This window comes from Microcebus murinus, chromosome 9 (genome assembly GCF_040939455.1).
Source record: "Microcebus murinus isolate Inina chromosome 9, M.murinus_Inina_mat1.0, whole genome shotgun sequence".
Classification (NCBI taxonomy): domain Eukaryota; kingdom Metazoa; phylum Chordata; class Mammalia; order Primates; family Cheirogaleidae; genus Microcebus; species Microcebus murinus.
The window spans coordinates 48,310,747-48,334,569 of record NC_134112.1 but is presented as its reverse complement, the minus strand read 5'-3'; the positions used below and the strand labels follow the sequence as shown (position 1 = coordinate 48,334,569).

General features: G+C 38.4%; 1 protein-coding gene across 1 annotated transcript in view; it reads left to right on the top strand.

Moving 5' to 3' along the window:
* The first annotated feature begins 3,572 nt into the window (after positions 1-3,572).
* PTTG1IP2 (PTTG1IP family member 2) overlaps positions 3,573-23,823 on the top strand; it is a 47,614-nt gene continuing 27,363 nt past the window's right edge. The window contains exons 1-2 of the mRNA XM_020289821.2: positions 3,573-9,319; positions 19,599-19,645. Coding sequence (XP_020145410.1) covers positions 9,169-9,319; positions 19,599-19,645 — 198 coding nt within the window. The 5' untranslated portion in view covers positions 3,573-9,168. The remainder of the gene's footprint in view (positions 9,320-19,598; positions 19,646-23,823) is intronic.

Sequence of the window (23,823 nt, the reverse complement as noted above, 5' to 3'; positions counted from 1 at the left end):
TAGGGTGTTTATTCCTGCTATTCCCTCAGCCAAACTATATTTTCTCTACCTTATTTTTGGTTTTGTTTTTCTGGGTTGTTTTGTTTTGCTTTTGGTGTTTTTTTTTTTTAATTTTTATTTTTTGGTGTTGTTGTTGTTGTTTTTTGTTTGTTTGTTGTTTTGAGACAGAGTCTTGTGAGTGCCGTGGTGTCAGCCTAGCTCACAGCAACCTCAAACTCCTGGGCTCAAGCAATCCTACTGCCTCAGCCTCCCAAGTAGCTGGGACTACAGGCATGAGCCACCATGCCCAGCTAATTTTTTCTATATATATTAGTTGGCCAATTAATTTATTTCTACTTATAGTAGAGACGGGGTCTCCCTCTTGCTCAGGCTGGTTTTGAACTCCTGACCTGTAGCAATCCGCCCACCTCAGCCTCCCAGAGTGCTAGGATTACAGGCGTGAGCCACCGCGCCCGGCTGGTGGTGGTGTTTTTTAAGACATCAAACCAGATCCAGGATATTTCCTCTGCCTTATGACTACAGCTTCTATGGGTTAACTCTTCCTCAATTCTCTCTGGTTTTAGCCTCTCCACTCCCTGCTTTGTCCCTTAAGTTCCAGGGATGGTAATATCTTTCTTTTGTTGTTAGTCTCTGGGTGCTTTATCATCCTTTCTTCATCTTCTTCTTGCCACACCTTTGTATTTAGTCCCTCCATTGCATTCTCTTCCATTAACTGTCCTGCTGGGCCACTGACTGATACAGGCAGGAATACACAAGGTCAAGGAAGATAATACAGGGTTTTCTTTTTTTTATTTCAGAGTATTACAGAGATACAAACACTTTGATTACATAAATTGCCTTTGCACTGCCCAACAAGCATGCCCATACCCAAGACAGCATGCACTACATCCATTAGACATGAATTTACCCATACCTTCCTCCCCTCTGGCACCTGCCTAATACTCTATGAATGTTACTTCCCATATGTGCACATTAGTGTTGATCAATTACCGTGTTTCCCCCCAAATAAGACCTAACCATAAAATAAACCCTAGCAGATTTCTAAGCATTTGTGCAATATAAGCCCTACCCTGAAAATAAGACCTAGTGGTGGGCGTGGCTATGCAGTGTATCTGTACAACCCGTGCATTTTGTTGCAGAACGGTAAGGAAGACGAGCAGCTCTTCTCATCTGCCCCATGAGAGCTCTATTGCTCAACGTGAGAGATTGGGGCCAATGGTTCTAAAGGAAATAGAGTTGCAAGAAATTCAGGATCGGCTGGGCCTGGTGGCTCATGCCTGTAATCCTAGCACTCTGGGAGGCTGAGGTGGGTGGATTGCTCAAGGTCAGGAGTTTGAAGCCAACCTGAGCAAGACCGAAACCCCGTCTCTACTATAAATAGAAAGAAATTAATTGGCCAACTAATATATATAGAAAAAGTTAGCCAGGCATGGTGGCGCATGCCTGTAGTCCCAGCTACTTAGGAGGCCGAGGCAGGAGGATCGCTTGAGCCCAGGAGTTTGAGGTTGCTGTGAGCTAGGCTGACGCCATGGCACTCACTCTAGCCTGGGCAACAAAGTGAGACTCTTGTCTCAAAAAAAAAAAAAGAAAAAGAAATTCAGGATGGAATTCGAGGTTTGGAGAGTTATGATGATGTTCCAGAAGAAGACGACTTAACTATATTTGAATAAATGCAAATTGTTGTACTGTACTTTAAAAAAAATAACACATCCCCTGAAAATAAGCCCTAGGGTGTCTTCTTGAGGAAAAATAAATATAAGACCCTATCTTATTTTCGGGGAAACACAGTAGTACCAATTTAATGGTGAGTACATGTCATGTTTGTTTTTCCATTCTTGTGATACTTCACTTAGAAGAATGGGTTCCAGCTCCACCCAGGATAATACAACAGGTAGTTCATCATTTTTTTTTTTTACAGCTGAGTAGTACTCCATGGTATACATTTACCACATTTTGTTAATCCACTCATGAATTTATGAAGAAGACCCCCAAAGCAATCACAGCATCAACAAAAATAAATTAATGGGACCTGGTAAAATTAAAAAGCTTCTGCACAGCCAAAGAAACTATCACTAGAGTGAATAGAATAGACAACCTACAGAATAGGAGAAAATATTTGTATGCTATATATTCCATAAAGGGCTAATAACTAGAATCTATAGAAAACTCAAGAAAATCAGCAAGAAAAAAAAAATCAAACAACCCCATTAAAAAGTGGGCAAAGGAAATGAACAGAAACTTTTCCAAAGAAGATAGACTAATGGCCAACAAACGTGAAAAAATGCTCAACATCTCTAATCATCAGGAAAATGTACATTGAAACCACAATGAGATATCACTTAACTCCAGTGAAAGGGCTTTTATCAAAAAGTCCCAAAACAATAAATCTTGGTGTGGATGAGGAGAAATAGGTATACTCCTACACTGCTGTTGGGCCTGCAAGCTAGTACAACCTCTATGGAAAATAGTATGGAGATACCTCAAAAAATTAGAGGTAGAACTACCATTTGATCCAGCAATCCTACTACTGGGTATCTACCCAAAGGAAAAAAAAGACATTCTATAAAAAAGACATCTGTCCTTGAATGTTTATAGCAGCACAATTCACAATTGCAAAGATGTGGAAACAACACAAATGCCATCAATACAGGGGTTTCTTAACCTTCAAATTTTCAGCATATGGACTTTGATAGATCTGAGCAAAGCTACTAGACAGACGAAAAACATGTATTTCTGTTGCCACCAACAGATGGCATTAGCAATCGTGCTCAGTCATTTAGGGCCATGAGGTGTTTTCTTGAGTCTGTTGGCCATTTTTCTCTATTTTAAAAATGTTTTACATACATTAACTCTATCCATACCTGATAAATGCAAAACAGTAAAAGTGTTGAAAAACTACTTTAATAAGCATACATTTGCTATGATAAAGACAAGAATAAAGATTATTTGAAAAAAGATGGAAACTGCGTGTACACAAGGGATGATTTTTTCTTTTGACAGGAATAATTTTGAAGGGTAAAGCATAAGTCACACAACAACAGAAAAATGCTGTGCCTAACTGTGACAGACTGAATTTTGTCCCCCCAAACTTATATGTTAAAGTCCTAACCACTTATGTGACTGTATTTGGAGACAGCATCATTGAGGAGGTAATTGAAGTTAAATGAGGTCATAAGAGTGGGGCCCTAATCTAAAAGGACTGGTATCCTCATGGGAAGAGGAAAGGCCATGTGAGGACACAGTGAGAAAGTGGCCATCTACAAACCAAGGTGAGAAGCCTTAGGAAAAACCAATCCTGCTGGCATCTTGCTCTTGGACTTTTAGCCTTCAGAACTTTGACAAATAAATTTCTGTTATTGAAGTCACCCAATCTTTCACATTTTGTTATGGCACCCCAGCAGACTAATATATTAACAAGTGGATAATAATCCATAAAAGACTAAGACTAGTGACTGAGGGAAAGAAAGAAAGAAAGAAAGAAAGAAAGAAAGAAAGAAAGGAAGGAAGGAAGGAAGGAAGGAAGGAAGGAAGGAAGGAAGGAAGGAAGGAAGGAAGGAAGGAAGGAAGGAAGGAAGGAAGGAAGGAAGGAAGGAAGGAAGGAAGGAAGGAAGGAAGGGAAAGAAACAGAGAAAGAAAGAAAGGAAGAAAGGAAGAAAGAAAGAAAGAAAGAGAGAGAGAAAGAAAGAAAGAAGAAAAAGAGAGAGATGGTGTGGCATCCCAAAGAAAGACAAGGGAGATGAAAACAGCTAGGCAAAGTGGCTTGCTGCTTTTATGGGACTGAAGAGAAAAATAGTTAATATAAATTGCCGTATCTGCTCCTTCTCTTCTTGACTGCAGGCAGAAAATGGAATCTGCTGTGTGAAACTACCGCATCCATTCCTTTTGCTTTAGGGATAAAGTGACCTTGCCCTCAAGATTTGATTTCAGGCTAGGTTCATGTCCGGAGATTGTCCCCCATGCTGTCATCCAGGAACTTCTCAGGAACTACTCCAGGCTATAGAAACAGATGCTAAAAACATAGGGTCAATAAGATCATGTCAATATACTACTGGGAATGATCCAGTGGAGACTGAAAAATGAATGATGCAGAAGAGCAAGAGGAAAATTGCTGGAGCAGTGTTGTTGGGGAGATGAAGGTGAGATGTAGTGCCCCTGGGGGAGGTTTGGCTTTGAATAGGAGCAGAGAGGTGAGTGCAGACACTGGGGTAAATATGGACCTGGAGTCTGGGGAAATTTCCTTCTGACTGGTTCCGTTTTCTCTGAGGTAGTAAATAAGACCATGATCCAAGACTGGTCTGGAGGGGTGACAAGTTAAGTGGCAGTTGTTATGTTGGGATGTGTGAGATTGCTGGTTCCAAGTCAGCCAGAGTTGGAGTTACCTTCCCTCTCTGGGCAGGGTGGTACTTTTGATGAGGCAATGAAACCTCCCCTCCTAAGGCACCAGGACACTCAGGCCAGACCAAGGGCTTCAGGCATCATGGGTGGTAACATCACTTTGTCAACTCTCTGCCTGAGGTGGGATGTTGCAAGTTCCTAAACTGATTCAGGGACCCAGAGCTGGTGGAGGAGGTGTACATTTGGGCCAGGGGAGGCAGCAGTAGGCATAGCAGGGTGATGCTCAAAGGAAGAGAGTGTCCTGATCTTTTCTACTGTTCTCTGGAAATTGTCTACGGTAACAGACAATAATCACAATTTTCTGTGCTTAGTTAGGAACAATGTCAAAAAGCTTTCCCCGTATCTTTTATAGATAGATAAATTTATTTTGAAAATGTGTATATGGGTGTGTATGTATATGTCTGTGTGTGCATATACATGTATATACATACATACACACATATGTGGGAAAGTATTTATAGGTAGAGCAAGAGAGAAAGCCTGATTTATGTACAAAAGGGGCTTTATTCATTGGATTTGTAGACTTACATTTTTCCCTTCCTCTAGGAAGGGACTCAGGGATCTTGCTTAAGAACTATAATCACAAATCTGTTACCACTATTTTTCCTTCCTATCATGAATCTTGATATGTTACTGTCAAGGGATGCTCAAGAGACAGGAAACATAATTCAAGCTGACTTAAACAAAAGGTAAATTTACTGACTTGGATAATGGAACAATCTGACCCCAGGCACTGTCAGATCCAGTATCCAGAAGGATCATCAGGAACCTGTTTCTTCTGAAACAATTCCATTCTCATGCTGACTCTCTCCTCATGAGGTTGAGTCCTCTGAGAAGCAGATGCCAAGACAGGATTAGACATGGTGATGATTTGGGTCTCCATGTATCAATGTCAATTTGGGCCCTGTATCCATGTGTTTCTCTTTTCCTTGTGTACAGCCACGCTAGTAAATGGTCCTCAGTCTGCTGCTTGGCTATGTCCACTCTTCTACTGCAAGGTATAGGGGCTATCAAAGAAGTCCTCTCACTTTCATACTTAGCCTTTAACTGCTCCTCAGTGGCACTCAGTTTCTCATTGTCCCTCTGCAAGGCATCAGTACAACTCTGTAACCAACCAACTCTGTTGTCCTTGCAGGCACTGTTCCCCTCTATCTTTTGAATGCTTACATTATTACACCTACCAGAGCATTCCCTTTCCCCAATTTGTTTTCCTAGTTGGAAAACATATTATCACCAGTGAAATCCTTAGCAATTCAGCTTCCATCTCTTTCTAGGGACTATCCATACTCCACATACTGCTCAGGATGGGATGTCGTCTTCTTTACCCAATGTAAAGAAGCAAGTCTCAAAGTTTTATCTTACTCCCTGTTCTCTCAGAACCGTTCAACAGCATTTGTGTTAGTTTGGGTCCTTCAGGAGTCATCTGCCAAGATGGGATTAGAAGTACAAGAGGTTTATCGGGGAAACAGTTGAAAAAGATAAAGGAGTTAGTGAAATTGAAGAAAACTTTCAAACAGCAATGCAGGTCTGATACCTGTGAAGGGGAGCGGAAGGAAGAATTCAGTTGTTAGAGTTTCATAGTGAAGCTCAGTTCTGTGAAAGGTTTAACCAGATTGATGGGTAGTACACAAGCCAAAATCTCCCATTGAAGGCATCCCATATTGGTACTCCTGCCATGGTTAGTCTTGACTGAGGGTGGCTTATAGAAAGCATGGGCCTGGCATGAATATGATGGAGAAATCTGAGGGACAGCAGCTGAGCTCAGTCAATTATGCTTTGATATGGATATTTTCATGGCCATATTCCACATAGTTCGAAGATGGTTTTTAGCAGGTAAAGGAATTAAATCCCTCCAAGTTTGAATCCAGAAGAGGAAAGGCATCAATGTCCCAGCAAAAGCCCTGAGATTGACTTGGATTGGACCAGCATTTGTCACACTCCTACTGCTGAGCCAGTCATGGTAGCCATGAAATTTCATTCTCTGATTTTCTAAGGTCTAGTTTTCATGCTCTACCTCCAGGATAGGAGTTGAAACCCCTCCCATACCATAAGAACTGAGAGGCAGTAAGGGGCAGATTTCCAAGCACAATAGGCACATATAGAATATATGTGTTTTTAATTTAATTTTAGTTTTTTAACCAATAACTTATTGTTTGTTTTTATTTCAGCATCTTATGGGGGTATAAATGTTTAGCTTACATATATTGCCTTTGCCCCATCCAAGTTGGAGCTTCAAGTGTGTCCATCCCCCAGACGGTACATACTACACCCACTGGATATGAAATACTCATCCCTTTCTCCCCCTCCCACCTGCCCAACACCCAATGAATGCTATTAGTATTTGTGCACGTAAGTGTTGATCAGTTAATACCGATTTGCTGGTGGGTACATGTGGTGCTTGTTTTACCATTCTTGGGACACTTCACTTAGTAGAATGGGCTCCAGTTCTACCCAGGATAATACAAGAGGTGCTAGATCACCATTGTTTTTTGTGGCTGAGTAGAGCTCCATGGTATACATGTATTACATTTTATTAACCCACTCATGTATTGATGGGCACTTGAATTATTTCCACATCTATGCAGTTGTGAATTGTGCTGCTATAAACATTTGAGCGCAGACATCTTTTTTATAGAATGTCTTTTTTTCCTTTGAGTAGATGCCTAGTAATGGGATTGCTGGATCAAATGGTAGTTTTACCTTTAGCTTTTTGAGGTATCTCCATATTACTTTCCACAGAGGTTGTACTAGTTTGCAGTCCCACCAGCAGTGTAAGAGTGTCCCTATCTCTCCACATCCACATCAGCATTTATTGTTTTGGGACTTTTTGATAAAAGCCATTCTTAGTGGAGTTAAGTGATATCTCATTGTGGTTTTGATTTGCATTTCCCTGATGATTAGAGATGTTGAGCATTTTTTCATATGTTTGTTGGCCATTAGTCTGTCATCTTTTGAAAAGTTTCTGTTTATGTCCTTTTATTTTTAATTTTAACAGCCGTTGCACGATTGCTTTCCAAAGACACTATAGCAATTCATAGTTCCACCAAAGGGTATAATGGTACTCTTCCCCCAACATCTTCACCAGCAATATGGGTTACTTTTCTTTTTAAATATTTGAAAAAGAAAATGTTTCTGATGGCTATCTGATGGGTAGAAAGTGATAGGTCATTATTACTTTAATTTATAATTTCCTAGTACTAGTGTTTTAAATGTTTTTTCACATATTTACTGGCAACTTGGATTTGCTTTTCTATAGATGGACTCTCCACATCCTTTTCCATTGTCCTATTTTTTGTTTTGTCCTTTCTTGTCAGTTTATAAGAACACTTTTCATATTATAGCTAATAGCCCTCTGTTCTCTGCGTTGCAACTAGGAAAGGAGAAAGCTGCGTGGAGCTCTGTGCATGTCTTCTCCTTCTCCATCTCTGTTATCAGGACTAGATCCATTGTCCTCAGGATGCAGTCTGGCTCAATATGCCAGGAATGCTATGCAGTAACTCCATCATTTATTTTTGGAAAACAAAACAAAATAAGCCCTAGTTGAGGACAAGTTTCTATCACCTGCCTCTGAACCTTCCCACATATACATTGGGGCAATATTGCTCAAGTTTCTGTCATTCTAAAATCATTTTCTTGGCCGGGCGCTGTGGCTCACGCCTGTAATCCTAGCTCTTGGGAGGCCGAGGCGGGTGGATTGCTCAAGGTCAGGAGTTCAAAACCAGCCTGAGCAAGAGCGAGACCCCGTCTCTACTATAAATAGAAAGAAATTAATTGGCCAACTGATATATATATATAAAAAAAAAAAAAATTAGCCGGGCATGGTGGCGCATGCCTGTAGTCCCAGCTACTCGGGAGGCTGAGGCAGGAGGATCGCTTGAGCCCAGGAGTTTGAGGTTGCTGTGAGCTAGGCTGACGCCACGGCACTCACTCTAGCCTGGAAAACAAAGCGAGACTCTGTCTCAAAAAAAAAAAAAATAATAAAATAAAATAAAATAAAATCATTTTCTTAATCTTTTGCCATTTTCTTTAAGTCGTGTACTGCTATTTATATTTCCAAACATTAACTTTTTTGCATGGATTTATTTTAAAAGTCTATATTGTTGTTATATCATCGTAAATACTAATTATCTTTTTCCAATACACATTAAAATAAATTCATAACTATGAAAATAAAATACATCTGCATACCACCTAAAACACACCATATTTTGGTAAGCCACATCAAAGCGGGCCAAGAGGATCACCAGACTAGTGAAGGACAAGAGAGAGGATTTACAGAGCTGCGAGTTTCAGGGCCTCATCACTTATCAGTCGCAAGACCACTCCCACCAGCTGGAGTGGATGGGAGGTTCATTCACATCTGAGGAGAGGCCGCACAGAAAGGTGCAACTGCTTGACGTGCTGTGTGGTGGTGGAGATTAGAGTCCGCATCTTTCTCCGAAAACAATAGCGTAGCGGGGTAATGCTATGGGGTTTTGGAGGGAACTAGACCTCAGTCAAGTCCGGTGGACACATTGTAGGTGGTATTCAGGGCCCAGGAAGCTGGAGCCCAGGGCCAACAAGGATCGCCTTCCAAACATTCCGCATTCTGGCTGGAACATCAGGGAGGTTCTAAGGTTCTTCTAATTATGCTTGGGTCCAGGGCTCGGCAGCGGTGGCCTCAGCACCCGGGGTTGCGATGGGTCACAGTCCCTGAGCGGGGTGCGACTGTCCAGCCTGGTATCTGGTGCCTGCCGCATCGCCACGGGCGGAGGTCGCCAGGCAGGAGGAGCGATGTGCTGGCTGCGGGCATGGGGGCAGATCCTCCTGCCGGTTTTCCTTTCCCTCTTTCTCATCCAGCTGCTTATCAACTTCTCAGAGAATGGTTTTTCCGAAATCTACAATGCCAGGAACCGTCAGAGACCAAGCAAAGGGAGTGCAGAAGGTGAGTGATCCAAAGCCCAGAGGCAGGTGTTCCACCGCCATCGTTTTACTTTTCAGTTGTGCCATCCTAGTGTACTGAAATTCTCATCTCAAAAGTTGCCATTTGGTGTTGGTGGGAAGACATTTATAAAGGGTCATGGTGTTTTTGGTGAAACCCAGTTACATTGACCTCAAATTAATTTGCTTGATCTAAAATGTCAAAAGTGAATGAATAACAGTTTTTAAATTTGGGGAATACATGTTTTTCCCCCTCACTTTTGCCATGACCTATAGCATAATAAGCTTTATGCTGCGAATAAGCTGTTGGGTTTTGTTCTAACAAAATGGTCATAGCTCCTCTTTTTTGGTGTTTTAAGGTCTTGGATAATAAATTGCTTAATTTTTTTAAAGACCTATTTACTTTAATTTGGAAGCTTTCCTTGATTTCCCTCCCCAAAGAAAGAAATTTTGAAATGTTAAAAGTCATGCTGAGTTGACTTCATGAACCTGGAAATAAGGTATTTAGTATCCTAACTTGGAATTGTATAGATAAAATAAGGGGCAGAATTCGAATCACTCAAAAATGTCCTGTAAAGCCAAGATTGCCATTTTTATGAAGACTATAAGACACAATAATTACCACTGTCTGGTTTCCAGAATATAAAAGAATGTTAGTATCTGTAAGCGAATCAGTCTTCTTTAGTAAAACCAAACTCACAGCTCTCAGCTTTGCACTAAAATAAGAATCTTCTTTGAGGAGTTGGGGTGGGAGGAGGCTGAATCAAAAGACCAAGTTGTTTACTGTTGTTTTTTTTTTCCCCAGATTCTTTTTTAAAAATATTTTATTTTCTTTTATTTCAGAGTATTACAGTGGTACAAACATTTTGGTTACATAAAATGCTTTTATACAGTTTGAGTCAAAGTTCTAAGTGTCCCCATTACCCAGATAGTGTGCCTTGTACCCTTTAGGTGTGAATTTATTCATCCCTGCCTCCCCTTTCCCACCAGCTTGATTTCCAATGAGTTTTATTTCCATATGTGCATGTAAGTATTGTTTGATTAGTTCTAATTTATTAGTGAGTACATGTGGTGTTTGTTTTTCCATTCTTGTGATACTTCACTTAGAAGAATGGTCTTTAGTTCCATCCAGGTTAATACAAGAGGTATTAGTTCACCTTTTTATGGCTGAGTAGTACTCCTTGGTATACAGATACCACATTTTATTCATCTACTCATATATTGATGGCACTTGGGTTGTTTCCACATCTCTGCAATTGTGAAATTGTGCTGCTATAAACAATTGGGTGCAGATGTCTCTTTGCTACAATGTGCTTTTTTCCTTTGGGTAAATACCCAGTAGTGGGATTCCCGGATCAAATGGTAGATTTATTTTTAGTTCTTTGAGATATCTCCATACTACTTTCCATGGAGGTTGTAGTAGTTTGCAGTCCTACCAACAGTGTATAAGTGTTCTATCTCTCTGCATCCACACCAGCATTTGTTGTTCTGGGATTTTTTTTTTGTAAAAGCCTTTCTCACTGGAGTTAAGTGATATCTCATTGTGGTTTTGATTTGCATTTCCCTGATGATTAGAGATATTGAGCATTTTTTCATATGTTTCTTGGCCATTACTCTGTCTTCCTTTGAAAATTTTCTGTTCATGTCTTTTGCCCATTTTTTAATGGGGTTGTTTGATTTTTTTCTTGCTAATTTTCTTGAGTTCTTTGTAGGTTCTGGTTATCAGTCCTTTTTCAGATATATAGCATGCAAATAGTTTCTCCTGTCCAGTAGGTTGTCTGTTTGATCTATTGATTGTTTCCTTGACTGTGCAGAAGCTTTTTAATTTGATCAGGTCCCATTTATTTATTTTTGTTGATGCTGTGATTGCTTTTGGGGTCTTCTTCATAACTTCTTTGCCCAGGCTGATGTCTATAAGAATTTTTTCAACATTTTCTTGTAGAATTCATATAGTTTCATGCCTTAGGTTTAAGTCTGTTATCCATCCTGAATTAATTTTTGTGAGTGGAGTGAAATACAGATCCTGTTTCAGTTTTCTACATGTGGCCATCCAATTTTCCCAGCACCATTTATGGAATTGTTTTCTTTGGTCTTATCTTTCCCATAGATTTCTCTCCTTTTTAACCTCTTGGTCACCCCCATACATACTCTAAGAGAAACAATGTTCCAATGTCATCCTGGCCCCATTTCCCCACAAACAATACTTAAAACCATGGGCCCAAACACTGAAACAAACCCTTCCCTTTGTTCCCTAGCAAGATGGAGTCATATGGAAATTTTTCAAAGGACTTCATTAAAATGCTTATGAAGAACCAAAAAAAAAAAAAAGCAAACAAACAAAACAAATCAAGAATCACAGAAAACATAGTCTGGTCTTCAAAGACTGAAGTTTCTCATTCTAGCCAACTCACTTACAGAGCTGGCCAACCCTGGTCCATGTTTCTGAGGTAACAGGTTTGCCTTTGCCTGGGAAGCCTGGCTCTACCTGTCATCAGCCTCCCCTGAGTGTTTGCTTCTTAACTTTGGGCAAATTCCCCTTAGTGCTCACGTTCAATTTTACCATCTAACAAGGATGTTTTCTTTTCTTTTTTTTGAGACAAAGTCTTGCTTTGTTGCCCAGGCTAGAGTGACTGCCATGGCATCAGCCTAGCTCACAGCAACCTCAAACTCCTGGGCTCCTCCTGCCTCAGCCTCCCGAGTAGCTGGGACTACAGGCATGTGCCACCATGCCCGGCTAATTTTTTCTCTATATATTACTTGGCCAATTAATTTATTTCTATTTTTAGTAGAGACGAGGTCTCGCTCTTACTCAGGCTGGTTTCGAACTCCTGACCTCGAGCAATCCACCCGCCTCGGCCTCCCAGAGTGCTAGGATTACAGGCGTGAGCCACCACGTCTAGCCAAGGATATGTTTTCTTAAAGATCACCATGCTTTTCACTTCCAAAACTGAGAAAAGGATTCTAACCCTTCTCTGAGATCCTCACCTATATCCCCACCTACACTCTGGATGACAGACAATAGGTAGCACTTTGCAAAGGATGGCACATCAAGCAGATTGTTTTGATTCTCAGGGCTTTTAACTCTGATGCTAATTTACTTTTTGAGAATTTGGTAAGTAATATCCCAAGAAAATATAGTTTGTGTTCCATGAAACTTTGGTGTTAAATCTTCTTCCCCAGTAGCTAATGAATGAATAAACAATGTACTGAAATCTAAAGAGACTTTTTTACCAGAAGTAACAAGACAACTAAGGGGTATAGTCCAAAAAAATAAGTGGCAACTAAAAAAAAAAAAATAGAAGGAAGATTTTGGATCAGAACAACATATCATAGCATGGCAAGCCTCCAAATACTACCACCACCCTTTAGAAGTAACTAGTGAGTTGCTCAACTCCAAGAATTTGTGTTACTACTCCCACATTTGGAGAGGAGCAAACTGAGTGGGTATCCAGTTCTTTACCCTGTTCTGATAAAAAGGGGAAATGGCTACAGAGGAGAAATAAGTGGAATGAGAACCTGAAGAGAAGGCCTGACTCGCATGGAAACACAGGTTTCTGAGCTACACACAAGCTGGATTTGGGGGCAGATTTAGAGTCCACAGATATCCCCTTCATTGAAACGGGAAACAGCTTTAATGAGCTAGAGCAAACCTGGCATTAGAAAATGACAAAACTTCAGAAGAGGGAGTAGAGCCAGATATTCCAGAAAAGCCTATACAGCCTTACCTGAGTTCTCCCCACCACCCCCAATCTGTCAAATGCAGAAAACAATCGAGTGAATAGAACATAAACTGAAGTTTCTTGAAAAAAAAAAAAAATCTCAAGATATTGGTAAGGTTGTTAAGATCTCACCTACGCTATGTCAGAACAAATGAAAAATCTGAATAGAGCTATCCAAGCGTTAATAGGATGAAAATAACAGAGCAGCTATGCAAACACTTCATAACAAAATAATGAAATAAAGGAGTATATGATAGCATGCAAAGAAAACAAATAATCTATCCTAGAAGAAAACATGACGCAAGAAGTTGATGAAAATTTTTCTGCAAGTGCTTTTAGCTAGAGAAAAATAAAATTGAGAAATAGATTCAGTGAAACAAGCTTCAAAGTCAAGATAATAAGATATCAGAATGAAATGAAAAGGCAGATTGCTCCAAAGAAATAATCGAAGGGCACATAATTTGAATATGAGGCAAGGCTTCCAAGTTTTCTTTCTTCAATTGTTTATTTCTCCTAATGATAAATACACCAAGAATATTTGTCATGTACACTCTTAAGTATACTTACTGTATTGGGCTCTAATAGCTGCCTCTTCCCTCTGTTCTCCCATCTAGGGGGTGCTGTTACCTGGGAGGAAGTGGGATTTCACTTTCTTTCCCCTGGTAAACTTCTCAATCTCCCCCATCACCTGCATACCCAATTCTCAGTATTAAGTTTTTAATGTTATATATACTCAGAGTGATTTCTGTTTTCCTGCTGGATCCTAACTGATACAGTCATCTTCAAGACAAAAAGCACTGTAAGATTTTGACCAGTAGAAATGTAGTAGGAAGGTTAGAGCGAATGACACTAACATTTAAATGCTGCTGGGAACCCAGAAGGGAAACCTGGTTCCCCAATTCTGGCTGAGGTAAAGGAAGGGCGAGATGATTTAAAACAAACAAATAAACAAAAAAACCCAGACACGTTGAAGGAGAATCTAAAAACATTAGGAACTTGTGACTCACTTTCTAGAGATTACTCTAAGAAGCCACCAGTGTCATAGATAACATGAGGCTAACATGGCTCTCTAACAGTAGGTAACAGTAGCAGGAAGAAGTATCTTTGCAGATGGACCCAAGGACTGCTTCACAGAGTCCCTTGAACATGAAAATTTTGTAGGGAAAGGGGTAGAAAGCCCTAAAATTCCCCAGATAGTTGGTAGGGTATGGGTGGGGTAGCTCTCATAAGAGCTGGCAAAGTTGAAGATGACAAGCCATTCCAAGAGAATATATGGACCTCATTTCTAGAAGCCACAGCAGGATCACAGATGATAGCACATAGCACTCATAACGGGCAAGATGAGATTCAGCACAATGGAGGCTATCAAGGGAAGAGGAAGGGACTCAGGTCAGTCACCCCTGATGCCAGGCAATATATAACCTTCATTCTCCAGGAGAGTAGAGCATCCCCTAAAAAGGGGGAAGGAGTAACCCCAAGCTTAGCTAAACATTTATTCAAAGGAGACTGAGTTTATTGACTGAACTTGAATATACAGGTTTAAGGTTTTCTGCCACTACCAGAAATAAGGGATTTGGAATTATGCTGAATTGTAATCTAAAACTGAATCCTGATATTGAGGGGCCCAGGTCAAATTCCACCTCTTCTATGATGCATTCCTTAATCCACCCCATCTGAGTGAATAGTTGCTTCTATACTTAGCTGTGCCTCTCTGACACTATGTATATCATCTGAGAAGCGCAAGAACACAGATATCAAGGGCAACAAGCTCAGATTGCCTGAACTTACCTCCCAGCTCTGTTACTTCCTAGGCTTTTACTTACTGTATCACAGTTTCCTTATCAATAAAATAAGAATAAAATAGTATCTTCTTCAAATGGTTGTAGTCAGGATAAAATGAGTTAATGTATATTATACATGCAGAATACTGCCTGATATGTGGTAAGTGTCCAACAAACATTATACAGTCATGTGTCATTAAATGATAGGGATAAGTTCTGAGAAATGTGTCATTAGATAATTTTCATAGAAATACCCATGAAATAAAACTATTTATAAAGACCATTATAAATAGTTATTTTATAATTTATTTTATAAATAAGACTATTATAAAAAAGATTAAGGATCTTAGAAATTAAAAACATAATCAAGATGAACACAGCTAAAGAGTGAATTAGCAAGCGCAATGATTGAGCCATGGAATTCTTACAGAATGCAATAGAGAAGAACAAGATATATAGAGCATGTAGAAAAAAGAGAGAAGAGTTCATGCCAACAGTGTGACAGGAGTTTCAGGAGGAGAGAGGAGAGAAGAAGAAGAGAGAAAATCACGAAATAAAGATTTACAGAAAATAGGTTTAAAATTAGAACATATAAACAGATTAAGCAAACTATGCTCTAGAAAATATGTAAAATAAAAACATTATGATACCTAAAGAGTAGTGTTTATTACTCATGGACATCTGGAAAAAATACTCAAGAATATCATCCAGCAAAATGAATCTAAAGAAAAAATACTGGTTTCAAGAAAGAGGAAAAGAAACTAGTAAAACTAGAGTTCATTCTAAATAATTAACTATAATTCAATGGCAATTTAAACATAATAAGTCTAATAATTACTATTTAATAGTTTCATGGCATGAGGAGGAAGAGGAGAATAAAGACATATCAGGATCCTTGTGTAGGTAAATAATGTAGATCCTTATTAGATGATAACAGAAATGCACATAAAATATTTCTCAAAATTTTTAAAGTAGCAGCTCAAAAATAGAAATAGGATATAAGTCTTTGAAACCAATAGAGGAAATAAAGGAACAATGAATAAATTCATGGAATAAGGTATACATTACAAATGCTACTGAAAAAGAAAGTGTAGCAATATTGATATATAAAATGGAATTTAATTCAAAAATCATTAAGTAGAAGAATAAGTGATATTCCATATTGACATATAGTACAACACATCAAGATGACATATTATGAACCTTTATTCACCTAACAACATAGTTTTAAAATAAATGCAGTAAAAGCTGATAGAAATAAAAAGAGCATTTGACAGATTTAAAACCACATGGACTTACTTCACATGCCTATATCAAAAATACACAGATCAAATAAAGATACAGCATAGAGAATTTTAATATATAATCCTGTTATCCACTCCCCATTATTTTTTTCTCTTAGCTTTCTTGGAAAAATTTCTCATCCAGATAAAGCTTATTTTATAAATTATTAATTGATTAATTTATTATAATGCCAATCAAAAAAAGTTTTGTTTTGGTATCTAGTATAATATATTTTGATATCAGTCATCTGTAGGCATTTGAAATTGTGATCCTTCATGAGAGAAGAGAAGAGGATCATGGATGGACTTTATGGAGTAACAACATTTTACACCCTGGTAGAAGTGGAACTAGTCAAGGAAGCTCAACAAGAATGGCCAGAGATATTCCAAGAGAAGTAGGAGAGAATGAATGATCCTGCAAAAGTCATGAAAAATGTAATCAAGAGGAAGGAAGTAACATAAAGAAAACAAGCACACAAACACCAGGCCATTAGGTAAAGAATCTGGTACCTGATAATGCCATGGAAATAGCTAGTATAATACTTCTTTCTTTGGGAATAAAACGGGAAAAGAAAGAACCTACTGATTCATGTAGCACATTAGTTTTCTGATAAAGGCAAGAATAACTATTAAAGAGATTGCTAGTTAGTTATACAAATGCTCGATCTAAACCTCTGCTATGGAACCAGATCAGGCCATTCGCTGTCATAATGTGTAGGAGGAGGGAACTTCACCTGGGCAGTGTTCTTTGCCAAAACTCATATCCCTAGTCTGATCATGAGGGAAAACATAAGACAAATCCAAACTGAGGGGCTTTCTACAAAATTTCTGACCAGTACTCCTCAAAACGGTCAAGGTCATGAAAAAAAAGGAAAGACTGAGAAACCAGGGAAAACATGTGGCATCCTGGATGGGATCTTGGAACAGAAAAAGGACATCAACACTCATGTGCACATACAGAAGTAAACCTCAGTGGTAATCAAGCAGGTGGAAGGGGAGGAAGGAAGAGTAAAATCACACCTAACTGGTACAGTGCACACTACCTGGCGATGGGCACACTTATAACTTTGACTCAAACTGTACAAAAGTAATTCATGTAGCCAAAACATTTGTATCCCTGTAATATTCTGAAATAATAAAAAAGGGCATTAGTATCAAAACTGGTGAAATTATAATAAAATCTGCCAATGTTAGTTTCTTAGTTTTTATAAATGTACCATGGTAGTATAAGATATTAGCCAATGGGGAAACTGAGTGAGGGATATACAGGAACTCCCTGTATAATCTTCACAATTTTTCTATAAATCTGAAATTATTCCAAAATAAAAACTTCAGTTTACAAAAAAATCTGTGGGAAGCAAGTAGAGTTCGGAGAATGGTGGCCAAGCCATGTGCCTTTTGTTTCCCTGCTCCTGCCTCCTGAAGGAAGCCTGAGGCCAGCTGTCCTCGACACAGCTGAGGCAACGGAATCTTTCCCATTTACCTTGCCTTTTCTTTCACTCAACTTTCCCATGGGTACTTCAGAGAGACTTTTGGGTAGGAGGAATAGGACATTCAATAGGACTTAATTTGAAAACTGAATTGTAAGTTCTTTCCACAATCAGATCTGCATCCAGTCAAACAATTCACTTAGTAGTATGGGTTCCAGCTCTAACCAGGAAAATATAAGATGTGCTATATCACCATTGTTTCTTAGAGCTGAATAGTACTCCATGGTATACATATACCACATTTTATTAATCCATTCTTGGATTGATGGGCACTTGGGCTGTTTCCACAGCCTTGCAATTATGAATTGTGCTGCTATAAACATTCGAGTGCAGGTGTCTTTTTTGTAGAGTGTCATTGGATCTTTTGGGTAGAAGCCCAGCAATGGGATTGCTGGATCAAATGGTAGATTCACTTGTATCGCTTTAAGGTATCCCCATATTGCTTTCCACAGAGGTTGAACTAGTTTGCAGTCCCACCAGCAGCGTAGGAGTGTTCCTCTCTCTCCGCATCCACGCCAGCATTTACTGTTTGGAGACTTTTTGATAAAGTCCATTCTCACTGGAGTTAAGTGATATCTCATTGTGGTTTTGATTTGCATTTCCCTGATGATTAGAGATATTTAGCATTTTTTCATATGTTTGTTGGCCATTCTTCTGTCTTCTTTAGAAAAGTTTCTGCTCAAGTCCTTTGCCCACTTTTTAATAGGGACCCACACCTTTCACCTCTCACAAAAATCAACTCACTCTGGATAACAGACTTAAACCTAAGGTATGAACTATTAGAATTCTAGAGGAAAATGTTGGAAACACTCTCCTAGACATCGACCTAGGCAAAGAGTTTACGAAGAAGTCCCCAAAGGCAATCACAGCAGCAACAAAAATAAATAAATGGGACATGATCAAACTAAAAAGCTTCTGCACAGTCAAAGAAATAGTCATGAAAGTAAACAGACAACCTACAGAATGAGAGAAAATTTTTGCATCCTATGCATCTGATAAGGGGCTGATAACTAGAATATACTTAGAACTCATGAAAATCAGCAAGAAAAAACCCAGACCCCTTTTTAAAGGCAATTTTGCAGTAATAAGTTGAGCCATCAAAATGCTTCTTTCCAAACTCATTGTTTTTATTCTAGAACTTTCAGATATAAGTCATACTGTTTACTTTTTCACAAAACAAAAGGAATAAAAATCCTTTTGGGAGGTTATGCTTTTAAAGCCTGTGGCAAAACAGGACAGGAAATTACTTTTTTTAATATTTGAAGGACTAAGTAGTTAACTAGGAATATCTTGTCAAAACCATGCTGAGTTACAAAGGTGTTTACTAAAAGAGGTTTTTAAAAAATGATGTTTTAAGGCCGGGCGCTGTGGCTCACGCCTGTAATCCTAGCTCTTGGGAGGCCGAGGTGGGCGGATTGCTCAAGGTCAGGAGTTCAAAACCAGCCTGAGCAAGAGCGAGACCCCGTCTCTACTATAAATAGAAAGAAATTAATTGGCCAACTGATATATATATAAAAAAATTAGCCGGGCATGGTGGCGCATGCCCGTAGTCCCAGCTACCTGGGAGGCTGAGGCAGTAGGATCACTCGAGCCCAGGAGTTTGAGGTTGCTGTGAGCTAGGCTGACGCCACGACACTCACTCTAGCCTGGACAACAAAGCGAGACTCTGTCTCATGTTTTATAATAAATATACAGTGATGTTGCCCATTTGTTTTTCCTTACTGTGTTTTGAAAGTTGTTTTTTAGAACTTGACTTGTCAAAGTTGGATGATGTCATTTCATGATTTCCCAAGTAACAAGAAAGAAGATTCAGGATTAAGATAAGAGTTAGGATTTAAATACTACTAGTGGGAAAAGTATCTAGATACATGAAAATAATGAAGTAAAATGCTAAAGTATGGATGAATATGGCTTGAAACAGGAATGACTAAATGAAATGCATTTTAATATAAAACTGAGCAATAAATAGGCTTTGAATTTACATTTTGTACTTAATTTTTTTTCTTGTAGCATGTGCTGAACAGAAGAATTGTAAGTCATGTACAGAAGATAAGGCAGTAAGTTAATTTTCTAATGAGGAAATTATCTTATGAATGTTATAAAATCACACAATTTACAATTATCATTTAAAAGATATGCTAAACTTTGTTTTACACAATTTTTTATAACAGGAATGACTAATAACAGTCATTAAGATCTATTTCTGCATTTCAAACCATTCTTTGAGGATATAGAAATAAACAATGGAAATAACTTAGTACAAACATACTTCCGTCTGGAAAATTATATTTCAAAGACAAAAGGACTCTGCTTGAAAAAAAACTATACCAAAATTTTGGAATAATTTTTTGTATGTAAAGGAAAAGACGTGTCTTTTGAGATGCAGTGACAACTTCCATGCCGCTTCTAATCTTTAAAGACTAGAAAGATAATGACACACCATTCCTTAACTATAATGTAGCTAAGGTCCCCTTCTCTAATGATTAAATGTCTGAAACCATTATTCTTCACTTCAGATATGGAAGAAAACAGAAATACCAGTAAGTAATGAGGGAAATAGCCACTTTGTGCCACACAGAGATTTACAGCAACCCTAATGAAACCATTCTAGTCTATCTGTATTGGAGAACTGACAACACTGAAAACAGAGATGCAATGTCACTAATTAGAAAAGGGCACTCTCTTGTAACTGGTATCCGTCATAGTGATCTAAATATACCCTCTCTGCCTCTTCTTATTTTCTACCTTAATGGGGATCTGAGTTCCTGGCTCATGGAATTCTCCACACAGTTCCTACGATCACTATACATGCTTTCCACTGCCAGTGATGGCCTGGACACTAAGACATCACTTCTGTGGTGCACCTGAACCCTGCACAATAGGTATTAGCTCTTACCTTCTCAGTCCCTTACACTGTACCTACTCTTTGGTCTCAATAAGACAAGACCTCCCAGTCCACTAACCCCCTAACTTTACCATCAGCGTACCGACCCTCTCCTACGATTCCTTTCCTTCTATTTTTTTTGTGGTTAAATGTTTTGCAGTGAAAATTTTCAAATATAAAAATAGGGAAAGCATTACAATAAAATTTTATATCCCAAATATCCATCTTGGCCAACCTCATTTTTTTATTTCAGTATATTATAGGGGTATAAAAGTTTAGGTTACATGTATTACCTTTGCCCCACCCAAGTCAGAACTTCAAGCATGTTATTCCCCTAGATAGTGCACACTGTTCCCATTAGGTGTGTATACACCCCTCTCCCCCCATCTGCCCGACACCCTATGAATGTTATTACTATATGTCCACTTAGGTGTTGATCAGTTAATACCAATTTGATAGTGAGTACATGTGGTGCTTGTTTTCCATTCTTGGGATAATTCACTTGGCAGAATGGGCTCCAGCTCTATCCAGGATAATACAAGAGGTGTTAGATCACCATTGTTTTTCATGGCTGAGTAGAATTCCATGGTATACATATACCACATTTTATGAATCCACTCATGTATTGATGGGCACTTGGGTTGTTTCCACATCTTTGCAATTGTGAAATTGTGCTGCTATAAACATTCAAGTGCAGATGTCTTTTTTATAGAATGTCTTTTATTCCTTGGGGTAGTTGGCTAGTAATGGGACATCATGACTAACTTTGTTTCATGTATGTTCTCCCTGCCTCAATAGGCTTGTTTTATACCATATCATTTTATTTATAATACTTCAGTATAAATTATCTAACAGATAATTTACTTAAACATATTACAAGTCCATGATCATACCTAAATTTAACAGTAACTTAATATTATCAAGCACTCAGGAAATAATTTGTCTTATTGTTTCATATTTTTGTTTGTTTGAATCAGATCCATACATTGCAATTGGCTCATATATACCCTAGGTCTGTTTTAATCCATATATTCTTTCTCCCTCTCTTTTTTCTTTATTGCAATTTATTTGTTGCAAAAAGCTGGATTGTTTGTTCTACTGAGTTTTCACAGTCTGTATTTTACTGGGCACATCCTTCTGATATACTTTATCATGTTCCTCTTTTGCCTGTTCTTCTGGTCTTATAAACTGATACTTAGGTATGCAGGCTTGATTGGATTCCGTTTAATGTTTTGGTAGGTATACTTTATGCTGAGGACCTTCATTAGGAGGTCAACAAGGTCTGTTGTCTAGCATTTGGTGATATTAGCCGCCACTGATGATCCTTGCCTAGACCCACTATTTCCTTGGGAGTTGCAAAAACCACCACTACTGTAATGGTTTTGCCCTCTTATTTGTTTGTGCTGGATCTACATTCTGCAGCTCTGAGTGCTCCTTTGGTTTATCTTTTCATTTGTTATGCATTATTAGCTGATTGTTGCTCAAGCATATTGCATCAAAGTCTGCCTTTGTACAATCACAAAGTCACAATTTCTGATTTCACCTGCTCCCAAGTATTACTGAATATTTGCTTTTGATTAGCAACATTTCCTAAAATTCTCCACAGCAGCAATTCCCACACCCCATCTATCTTAACAAATGACTTTGTCTCTGATTTTATGGATGAAAATAGAAGCTCTAGGTGTAAACTTCACCCCCCAAACTGATAAAATAACTGTCATTTTTACCCATCATTCCCCATTCTTACCCTTCCTCTTACAGGAAGAATGCCTCCTCAAATTCCTCTCTCTTTTGGACTCGAACATGTACATTTTTAAATTGCAACTTATATAATATAAATTGTTTTTATGTTTACTTTCCCCTGTTCTCAGTTCCTTGAGGGCAGACTCAGTGTTTTATTCATCTTTGCATCTCTAACACCTCATACATTTCCTAGCACGTGACAATCATTAACTATTGAATTAACTCTTGAGCCATTAGAAGAAGGTTAATTACAATTGAATGTACTGTATAATGTAACAAGTTAGGAAATTTTATTTGAAAAATTTCCAAACATTAGCCATTATGGTAATCCTGGGAATATTTGTATTTGAGTGAATTTGAAAAATATTTCCAGTACCTCATAGAAATTAACTAAAGAATAATTCCATATGATCAACATAGAATTAGGGTGTCATCTTTTGGAAAAAGACCACCCCCTACCCTCCCAGACATTGGAAGGACACAAGCTTTCAACGAGAGTTTCTGCTGCTTCCCATACTTACAGAGAAAGTGCCAAAGATTATAGGCGGCAATTCATGAAGCAACCAAGAATATCTGAATTCTTGGTCTAAAAGGAGGATGAATAGATGACCTGGTATACCTGGGACTGTCCTACTTCATGCCCCTTGCTCCATTGACCTGGAGAAATTACACATACCAATTCCTTTCAATTTTCCAAAATATTTCTGTTTGGGTGGATGATAAATTACATGTTTATCCTTAACTATAAGAGAATCTTCCTAGATTCTCTCTGAAGTATTTCTTTATGATTCAGTAGTATAGGACTAGCCTTCCTAGAGTTAGAAAACATTATTACCAAAACCCAATCCATAAAAAGCAACCAATTTACAATACTACCCACCCCTCAACACACAACTCAAACATAGTATAAGCAAAACATACTATTACCTTCTGTTACCTTCTCTTCCATTAGAAAAAAAATTTCAAAAATAATACTAACTAAAAAAAGCTAAACATTTCTTTATCTGTGCTTTTATTGCTATTCGGTCATTATGATCACTGTTGAATCCTTAGATTGATAGTTCTCAATCATGGTGGTACAATAGTGAGAATTGTCCTAAATAATTTTTTTTTTTTTACTCATGAAAGTTATAAGACTGACTTTTGTAATTGACTTTAAAAAAACAAATCAGAGTAGATTCTAGGGATTCTCCATAATCACCTCTTTCTCATTCATTGTGTACTGATTGATTATTGGTTGGGACAAAAAGGAGTAAAGTTACAGCAAGCCCAAAAGGATTTGTCGAATCTCCCACAGCCCACCTTGTCTATTGCACAGTTTATAGGAAATGATCATTACTCACATGCTTGTAAAGTGCATTTATAAATGCCAGACCTCACACCCCACAAAGATGCCCACTTTGATATTTGTTTTTCTGGAAAAGTATGTGTGTGTAGGGGAATGGAATGGAGGGTGGACATGGTGATGGGTCTGAATCTGGATATACCAGCGAACCTGTGAATATGAATATCACCTGTCAAGAGTCCTTCAGCTGAAAAAAAAAAAAATACAGACAACCAGTATCATGGATTATTTTCCATGGCAACTATTCCCAACATTTTACCTGC